Source organism: Anopheles funestus, chromosome 3RL, assembly GCF_943734845.2.
Source record: "Anopheles funestus chromosome 3RL, idAnoFuneDA-416_04, whole genome shotgun sequence".
NCBI classification, from domain to species: domain Eukaryota; kingdom Metazoa; phylum Arthropoda; class Insecta; order Diptera; family Culicidae; genus Anopheles; species Anopheles funestus.
In genome coordinates, this window is record NC_064599.1 from 12,209,263 (window position 1) to 12,219,512 (window position 10,250).

General features: G+C 41.8%; 1 protein-coding gene across 3 annotated transcripts in view; it reads left to right on the forward strand.

Moving 5' to 3' along the window:
* LOC125771467 (homeobox protein PKNOX1-like) overlaps nt 1–10,250 on the forward strand; it is a 58,612-nt gene that overhangs the window by 43,014 nt on the left and 5,348 nt on the right. For 2 of the 3 annotated variants that reach the window (XM_049442117.1, XM_049442118.1), the window contains exons 5-10: nt 6,002–6,701; nt 8,728–8,878; nt 8,958–9,227; nt 9,300–9,384; nt 9,447–10,057; nt 10,164–10,229. In XM_049442117.1, coding sequence (XP_049298074.1) covers nt 6,421–6,701; nt 8,728–8,878; nt 8,958–9,227; nt 9,300–9,384; nt 9,447–10,057; nt 10,164–10,229 — 1,464 coding nt within the window. In that variant the 5' untranslated portion in view covers nt 6,002–6,420. The remainder of the gene's footprint in view (nt 1–6,001; nt 6,702–8,727; nt 8,879–8,957; nt 9,228–9,299; nt 9,385–9,446; nt 10,058–10,163; nt 10,230–10,250) is intronic. The other variant, XM_049442119.1, reaches the window with a different exon arrangement.

A 10,250-nucleotide genomic window follows, 5' to 3' on the forward strand; every position in this document is an offset into this window, starting at 1 on the left:
ATATACCGTTCATGTTTGTGCATTTGAAGGATCATTAGAATTTCATTCCCTTCAGCAGTATTTTGATAAGCTCCTGAAGAGGCAAACCGGGCGAATGACAGGTTAATCCAGTTCCACAGGACCTGACAGTGACGTCCGGATGGTAAGGTCAGGGACTCGAGGACACCACACGTCGAATTTACCGCATGATAAGGGTAGTCATGTTTACTTCATCGAGAGTCATAATAGCGGTTAACTAGGCCGTGAAATAAATGTCAAATAAATCACTCCAGACTCGACCGCCGGGAAGATGATCCCATTGGAGTAGTCCGATTGGGGTACAAAGTGCGAAATCTGTGTAGAGCCACACAAGATCTTGTTGGATCGTTCTTACTGTGGTTTGGTGAACGAAGCAAAAGCAACCAGTGGCAGTCCACCAAGCAAGAATAGTTAATAGTTATTCAGTAGTCTTGCTCTCACGTGCAAGAGAAAAAGAAAAGTTGAACCAGGAGTGTCGAGAGACGTTTACTTAGACGTTATGCACGCGAGCGTAGTAGTAAATTGTATATCATTAAATAAACTATGAACCATTTGCACTATCAACATGCCACCAATACCCAAAATACCTCCAAAATCTGGTTCTTATTCTTCCCTTCTACTCACTACACCTTGAAGTTTGAACTAAAAAAAAGCAAAACTGCGATCAGCTCACTATCGAAGAACCATTAGACAAAAACTTGCGACTCCCAGAAGGACCGGTTGGCTGACCTAACCTTACTTTACGATGGCGTTTTGATTGGCCATAAATAAAACGTATAAAAACGGAGTGAGATAATTTGTACAGTGAGCATTGATTTAATAGATACAATTATCGGCTCCATTTCGAGGTGCAGACGACCGCATGACGAGAAGCTCAACATCAGCTCTAAGTGGCGTCCATTAATGCTACCGTTGGTGGCAATTTGATGTATTTATTTATTTTTTCGCTTCAGCTAACTGCTTCTAGATAGATTTCTGTTTGTTTTTTGTTTTATTTTTGAAGTAAGTCGTTTCGAGTGGACGATTTTTCAACTCCGTCACTGTTTGGTTTGGTGAATTGATTGTTTGTTCTGTACGTGAGGTAGAGCTCGTTGGAAATGGACGGGATTTGTTGATGGAATGGTTTTTCACATCGAATTAATGTGAAACAGTAAATAACGATACAACAAATGGTAAACGTACCGGTAGATTAATTTTCTGCTCCTTGTTAGTTTTTTTTGTAACAATTGTGGAGCGACTGTCGCCATAAAAGTATCTCCCAAAAACAAGCTGACCATTACAGCTGCTAGTATAGTTGATAATGAAACAGTAAAACACAAACAGAAATTGCATTCTGATAAATGCTTATCCGATTTATCCATTTCCAAGGGAAAGTAATGCAAAAAACCGTTCGCAAAAACAATTCCGTATTTACACGAGTATTCCACGGGCCGATTTATTGATGTCCGATAAGCAATAAATGATAATTAAACCAAAATGTGCTCCATCAACTACGGTTGTAAAGCAGCACGATGCTTTCCGTGTTGGTCTCCATTATCATCGCGTTTACGAAGCGCGTTCGCGAAAATATTATCTGATGAAATTCTATCGTACTCCATCCAATCCTTTGGTGCCTTCGGTGCCTGCTGCCGGATGGATCGTCCATCGAACAGTTCGGTGTTTGTGTGACCGGTGTTGTGGTTCAATGATGAATGATCCCCGACCCGTGGACCGGCAACGCGGGCTCATAATTTAGCCAAAATTATTCAAATCACAATCACAACCTCTTCAAATTGTTGCGCGCTGTGGTCTGTACGTTGTGGTGGTAGCGCTTGGGTTAGGCGGCAGAAGATGACGAATTAGGGCGTTGGGAGCCGGGTGGAGTGTACCTACTATGCCACCCACTATACATCACGATATGTTGCCGCCTGCGGTGGAGCGAATGTGTCGTTTGGATGTGTTTTTTCGGGCACCATTTTCGGTTGGTTGTGCCAAATTGCGCTGGCTCTAGTGGTTGCTTATTTAACCCTTACGAGTCAAAGAAATATATTTTGAAATTTTTGGGGAATGTTTGAAGCTAAGTTGAACTTGGATACTTGATAAAAAATTACTTGAAACGTTTCACTATTAGGATAATTTTTTATTCAATATTATAAGTCTAATAAAGGGCTAAAGTCTGAAATAAGGACCCCCCTCTCACGGTCACTCATCTGCGTGTCAATTATTCATACAGGGTGGTTCGGAGGTTATGCAATGTGGCCTGAATTTGATTTTTTTAAAATTACAAATACATTGTAAGGGTGTTTTCGCGTAGCGAAAAGTGATTTATTAATCGAGGAACCAAGTTCCATACCCCGTTTGTGAAACCGTAAAATTTTCCTCATTTTTGGCCCAACTTTGCCCCATAACTCGGTCGGTATCCAACGGATCTCCAATCTTTAACCTGTGGTCGATAGATGGCATCAATGGCTACATTTTCTTCTTGGACAGCCATGCTCTCAGGTGTCCGTGCCGGAAGTTATTCGAGGAACCAAGTTCCTTACCCTGTTTGATAAAATATAAAATTTTCCTCATTTTTGAGTAATTCAGCAAAATTTAAAAAAATGATTTATTTTAATGCGAATTTGTTGCAATATGTTTCTTTTTACTCAAATAATGCTTTAAATTAGAAAAATAATAAAAAATCAGAAAAAAATTAAAAAAAAAATTTAACCCGAAAATTTCATAAGGCTTACCCCTTACGTTTTTTTTTGGGAAATTTTGCAAAAAAAATTAAATTGATTTATTTGAATGCCAATTGGTTGCAATGTGTTTCTTTTCACTCAAGTAATGCTATAAATAAAAAAAAGAGTGAAAAATAAATAAAAAAAATCAAAAAATTCAAAAAAATTAAAATTTATTAAGGCTCATTTTTGCACCAAGTTTTGCCTATAACTCGGTCGGTATCCAACGGATCGCCAATCTTTAACATGTGGTCGATAGATGGCACCAATGGCTACATTTTCTTCTTGGACAGCCATGCTCTCAGGTGTCCATGCCGGAAGTTATTCGAGGAACCAAGTTCCTTACCCTGTTTGATGAAATATAAAATTTTCCTCATTTTTGCACCAAGTTTTGCCTATAACTCGGTCGGTATCCAACAGATCTCCAATCTTTAACCTGTGGTCGATAGATGGCATTAATGGCTACATTTTCTTCTTGGACAGCCATGCTCTCAGGTGTCCGTGCCGGAAGTTATTCGAGGAACCAAGTTCCTTACCCTGTTTGAAGAAATATAAAATTTTCCTCATTTTTGAGCAATTCAGCAAAATTTAAAAAAATGATTTATTTTAATGCGAATTTGTTGCAATGTGTTTCTTTTCACTCAAATAATGCTTTAAATTAGAAAAATAATAAAAAATCACAAAAAAATTAAAAAAAAAAATTTAACTCGAAAATTTCATAAGGCTTACCCCTTACGTTTTTTTTGGGAAATTTTGCAAAAAAAATTAAATTGGTTTATTTTAATGCCAATTGGTTGCAATGTGTTTCTTTTCACTCAAGTAATGCTTTAAATAAAAAAAAGAGTGAAAAATAATAAGAAAATCAAAAAATTCAAAAAAATTAAAATTTATTAAGGCTCATTTTTGGGCTGAAGTCTGAAACACGACCCCCCCCACTCACGGGCACTCATTTGAGTGACTTTTTTCGTGCAGGGTGGTCTCTTTAACCTGTGGTCGATAGATGGCACCAATGGCTACATTTTCTTCTTGGACAGCCATGCTCTCAGGTGTCTGTGCATCGAAACAAAATTTAAAAACACGCAACCGATTGCGAACCACCCTGCACGAAAAATAGTCACTCACGTGAGTGACCGTGAGAGGGGGTCCTTATTTCAGACTTTAGCCGTCTGAAATAGAACTCTAAAATATCATTCTTGTAATGACACAAAACGATTGCGTCATTTGAAGGGTTAATATTTTCCAGCAATTGTGCAAAAGGATTAGGTACAGTATCGAACGAGATCAGCGGCAAGGACAATTTATATCAAACCAGCACTGAATCAAATCGCAGGTTCCAGACGAAAAATCCTTGGTCATTACTAAAACCCTTTTACTATCTTTCGGTTTCCTCCCGTTCACTGTTGCATTTGTCATAATAACAACGATTATTGTTTATTGCTGCAACTGCATTGAAAGCGGGATGTTGACAAAGCATAAACGGATTTGCCGAATCCCTCCAACTCCAATCACTACAATCTGTGGGTAATTGTGTTTTTGAGCATTTGGAGAGAAACAATCGGTCCAAACATCGGACAGACAGATAGACATGCTAACAGCTCTAGAGAGAGAGAGAGAAGGGTGAGATCGCGAATAAACAATTGCCAAACTTCATCCTGACGGCATTAAAAGCTTCGACCCGGGCCCAATCCAATTTCGATGCCAAACTGTCGACTTTCACTAGGTCGTAAATTGTGTTTTAAGTTCGTAAATGGTTGCTGCCCGTCCCTCATGCGAAATTGGAAGTAATACTTGATCGAATAAAATTTCCACAATCAACCATTTCGATTTCTTTTTGCGGGTGAAATGAAGAACGATTGAATAGTGAGTTAGAGGGAGTTTCGCGCGTAGGGATCCCCCTGGAAAACAATAAACTTTAACTTCAATCCTCTCCAACGTTTTCCAACGTGCCGGTGTTCTTGTTGGGAGGGCTAAAAGCATGCACAGATAAAACACAAATTGATCGCGAATGTATTTGTTTTCCTTTCGCTTTAAATGTCTAGGGGCTCGGTGTGGATTTATTTTCAAATTTTCATTCGTTTTTGTTTCGCAAGCTCGATTCGTTATTTTTTTCATCCATACGGGTTTCAATTGGGGGGAGCGAATTGAGAATGTCGTATTTGACGAAGCACGAGTCAACAATCTATTTGCCATATATGAGATAGGGCCATGCATGGCCAGGGGAAAACTGTCCTTCCAGTTGCAGTCAAACAGTTTGAAAGGAATAAAATTCCAAACGGCAAAGAAAATGGGAAAAATGAAAAGCTTCCTGATGCGGCTGTTTTTCTCGAGGACCTCCAAACGTCACTGGCCACCAACTCGTGGCCCGTTATTGATTTGAATTTGATAGCTTGTACAGTGTTTATTTATGAGACATCCCTTTCCGTCCCACATCCAAACCCCTTCTTCCCATGAAGTTCTTCCGGTTCACACCACCTCTCTCCCTTGTGCTGAACGATTGTGGATGAATTTCGGAATGATTTACTGGCGCTCGTGCGTGCCAAGGATTTTTTTTGTTACTTTCCGCGTTTGTTGATTGGTTCCGAACCGCGAACCTCACTCACCAGCGGTTCCAAGCGGTTCTCTCGATTTGTGGCGAATCGTTTATCATTCCGGGTTTGGGAAAAGGACGAACCTGAAAGGGTTTTTTGTGCGGGTTTTGATTTTAGGATTAGATTTATCGGCTAGTACCGTGGAATTGAGTTTGGGAGATATTTTTTTTACCTTTCGTTAGCGAAAAAACCACATGCTTTGGTGCATCGATAACAATTTATTTCGGTTGATTTGCTTCACGGTGCATGGGGGGCGGGTTTGGGGCGTCCTACTTCAGTGGAACAATTGAGTAAGCTTACTTTTTTCGGCAGCATGTCATTTCATACCCTTGGCTGTTTGGATTTGCGGTCTCCGACGAATAGTAAATAATTTGTTTCAATCGTACAGATCGCCGCATTGACTGTACGGGAAGCGATAACCATCCCCAAAAGTGACGGTTTCAGCAGGGATGAACGACCATAAAAGGGATATTAAATAGACATGCGGTGCTTGTTTCGAGAGATCAATAGATTAGAAATAAACAATAAAACGAGATGCGCATTGCGATACGCGGGTTTTATTTTAAAATGGGTCAATTTGAATGAATAATCAAAAAGAGATGAGATGCCGTGAACCTATTTTGTGCTTGATAATCAGCTTTATTACCGTGGTTTATCAATCTAAACGTTTTTGTTTGTCCTATTTCATTGCAGATACCATTTAGTGCTTGATGTTGCACTACTGAACCAGCGTGAAATAATGTCTTAACAATCGCTGGACGATTTGCTAGCTTCCATGTAGTTGTCAGAAGAAAAAAACAACTGGCACGGCTGAAGTTGACGTGAACGTGAAAGAAAAATGGAACAATGTTCTTCAAGATGAGTTTGTGAAGTCATCTACGACAAGCTGATTCTGGTGATAAAAAACTGCACGAGCCCCGAAACATCCCATCCAAGAATATAAAAAAGCACCCAGTTACACTTACACATCTGCAGTAAAATACGATATTGTGATAAAGGTATTAAAGAAAAGGATATTCAAATTCTGGTTCGTACGTGGACGTGGTGCAATATTTCCTACCCTGGTCAAGCTTCAATACAAAAACACACCTAACTGTACACAACGCACAACAATGCAAGAAAATAGCGTAACGGCGGTTCCGGTGTCGGCGGTGACGGCATCCGGACTGGGCACAATCGGCACCAGTGCCGGAAGCACCGGGCCTGGCGTGGTCGGAAACACAGTCAACAGTGGCAGCAACAGCAATGGCAGCACTGGCAGTACGAGCAACAACGGTCCTGGCAGTGGTCCAATCACGGCCTCGACAGGCTCCGGCAGTTCGACCATCTCACCACACGGCCTCAGCGACATCGATCAGGCACAGTTCGAAGCCGACAAGCGGGCAGTCTACAAGTGAGTACAGAGTCGAAATCCGATGCCAAAAGAAACATTATTTGCTTTTCATATTGCCGTGCTTTTGTGTGTTGGTGGGACGACACTTTGACTTTGGGGGAAGATCATGCTGGAGCACTTGCAAGATTACTGCATTTTGGCATTAAGTTGGAATGATGTCAGTCATAAGATATAGAAAATATTAGTTATTGCAATACAAACATCCTTTCTTATTGTAATAGAGAGGAGATTTAAAGAAGATCTGAAGAAACTGAAGAAATCTAACACTGGTTCAAAAAAAAACATTTGGTAGTCGTCGAAGACTAATTGTCATAACTCAAACTATTCTTTAAATCAAACCTAAAGTTTGATGCAATACTTGGTACATCTTTCCTGAACATCAAAGCCCCAAAAACGGTCGGAGAAATATCAAAGACCTTAAAAAGGGTCCTTGACTAAACGAAAATTTATAGTACTTGCCATGTTTTCTTTCCTTTGTCTAGTCATTTGAAGTTTCGTTTCGCTTTTAGTTCTTGGGATGAATATAACTGCCGATAACGGCTCGATAAAGTGTACCGGCTCTTGAACAAAACGCTTCAAGAAACGAATTATAGATGCTCTCATAAATGGCGAATGATACAATTCATTGGAATTTGGAACATGGAAACTAACAAAGCTTAACATTTACCCTGTTGAAGTACAACTTTCAGCGAATACTACCTTACCCCGCCACTGTAACATTCGTCAAATGTACTAAAAATAAGCAAATGCAGCTAACGGCGAAACAAATGCTGAAACCCCTCGAACAAGAATGAAACTACGCTGTGGGAAAAAGTCGTACACAGATGGAAATGCTAATAGAGCAAGAAAATCCGGGCTGGGGTTGGGGTGTCGTCAATGGCGGAGGATTTCCAACCATCCTGCAATCGACCGCTCTTTCGTCTATGGTTCAACACTAACCGAGCTGTTACACACATATGGTTTTGTGAAAATGCATCTCGAAGACGTGATCGACCACCGTTGCTACGTGAGAGCGATCCGATGACCGGCACTTGAGAGTCAAATCCGGGGAAAAAAGAACACATTTTACCATAACCTCGCATCACTACCAGAGATCACCTCGTCCGGTGTTTGGGGGCATATTCACTGATATATTCGCAACCGTTCGATACGGGAACGAACTGGCATTTGAATGCAGTCCTTCCGAAGTGGCACGATTTGCATACGGATACCGATTGACCGGGACGGACGGAAACTGGCGTCACCGCCTTCACTCGTACAATGTATTATGCACATTGTAAAACTGTCCCGGTTCTCGGTTGCTGCTCGTTTTGCATCACTTCATCGAATGGAAAATGGCCACAAATGACACGATGACAGAGTTTTCCTCTTCTGTCCGGCACGCGGGTGGGGCAATAACAGGCAAGTTTTCTCGAAAATAGCGAAGAAAGGGAACAGCAAGAAAGAGAGGTTTTTTACGGTATATATAATAAGCAAAAGTGCATCGACGCATCACGGGACAATGGGGGTTCCGCCCTGGGAGCGGAATCGAAACGATAGAGAAATTTCCAATGCAAAATAAAACACGAAAAAGAAAAAAAACCGAACTGCAACGACTGCAAATGGCTTGTTGTCAGTTAGAAATGGATCTTTGACGTTTTCCGCCATCCCTGCTGTTAAACGCAAGGACGAAAGGAAGGATAATCGCCTTTCGTTCCGGTTTCTCGGGTGGTTGTCGCTAGCATCACCTTGTCAGTCATTGTCACGAACTTGGAAGAAAATTGTAAAGTATATGGCATCTACGAAGCGTTATGAGATAGTAATGGCTTTATTACATGAAGGAAAATCTCCCTCAATATCTCTGGGGTGCGATAAGGCACGTTGTTTGATATCCTTGTAATAATTACGAGTTTAGTACAGGCACGATCTCAAAACTGGACAGAGTAAACGTTTTGATATGGTCCGGTGGCTCTTCTATTCAATACACCAATACAATTACTAAGAGCTAGCAGATGTATAATTTATTTGTAATATGTTCTCCTTTCAGACATCCTCTGTTTTCCCTGCTGGCACTGCTGCTAGAAAAATGTGAACAAGCCACCCAAGGCTACATTCCTTCCTCGTCTTCCGCGTCTAGTCCAAACGGGTCATCCAACAATGGCACCAGTGATGGAGATAGTTTCTCCCGAGATATTCAGGTAAATCAGGAGATTTTGTGCGCCACAATCTAACTTCCTTCACTTAAAACACTGCTTGTTTCCGTCTTACCGAACATAGGCCTTCGTACAACTGCTGGAGAAAGAAAAGCGTCCTCTGTTAACGAACAATAGCGAGCTGGATGGACTAATGATAAAAGCATTGCAAGTGTTACGAATACATCTGCTCGAACTGGAGAAGGTACAGGAGTTGTGTCGAGATTTCTGCACACGCTACATTGCCTGCCTTCGTAGTAAGATGCAGTCGGAAAACTTACTTCGATCGGACTATGCTCTCGAGCACAACAACAACCTGTCCAACTCCAACAGTCCCATCAACAGTCCGGAACAGGTTAGTTCAAGTTATTCAAGCCGTTTGAGAAAACATTTGTTGTACAGAATCCCATTTGGCACTCTCTTGTAGGATCTTTCCGGTAGTGCCCAGGGATATTACCAGAACACGGATTACTTGCAAGGGAGCGACACAAGCGAATACAGTAATATGCAAGGTAAGTCATTAGTAGAGACCGCAGTCTAGAAACTAGTTCTATTGCGTTTATAATCTTCCAAGCTAAGGGAGGCTTACTGAGCTGCAGTAGTCCGTGTGGTCCGAGTATTCAGACATCGAATCCACAACATTCACTTCCCCATCCAGCGCTTCAGCAGCAGGATCAGCACTCACTTCACCATCACCAGCAAGTGCCGACATCATCAGCAATACAATTACCAAACAGTGCCATCATCTTGGAGAATTCGACCGTTGAAGACTTGTCACATGCAGGAAACCCGCTTCCACTTGCTGGCGGTGTTGGAATGCCTGGACTTGCGGGATTGTCTGCATTGCATGGCGATGCCACGGGAGCTCTGCTTCCAACTGATCTGAGCGCAGCGGCAGCTGCCGCTGCCATGGCATTCCAGCAGCAACAGTATCACCTACCGACGCATCCTAACGCCGACACGATGCCTCTCAGCTCGGTTCGATGTCCACCGGCAATTGCGCTTACCTCACCGCTTGACATCTACGCTGGTCAGCTCTCACCGTGTGGGAGCTCCGATGAGCTTGACTCCGAACTTGACTCACTCGGGGACGGTGATTCGAGTTCGGGCAAACGACAGAAGCGAGGCATCTTGCCCAAACATGCCACCAGTGTAATGCGCGCTTGGTTATTTCAGCATCTAGTCGTTAGTATCAATCCAACGTGCCGTTGCAATGTTTTCAACTAATTTTGATCTTTTCTTTTTTATTTCTCCTCTTTTTTCCTGGTGCTAAACTGCATGGCTCAAGCAGCATCCCTATCCTACTGAGGACGAAAAGCGTGCGATAGCAGCACAAACCAATCTCACCTTGCTTCAGGTAGGTACTCCCAGAACAACT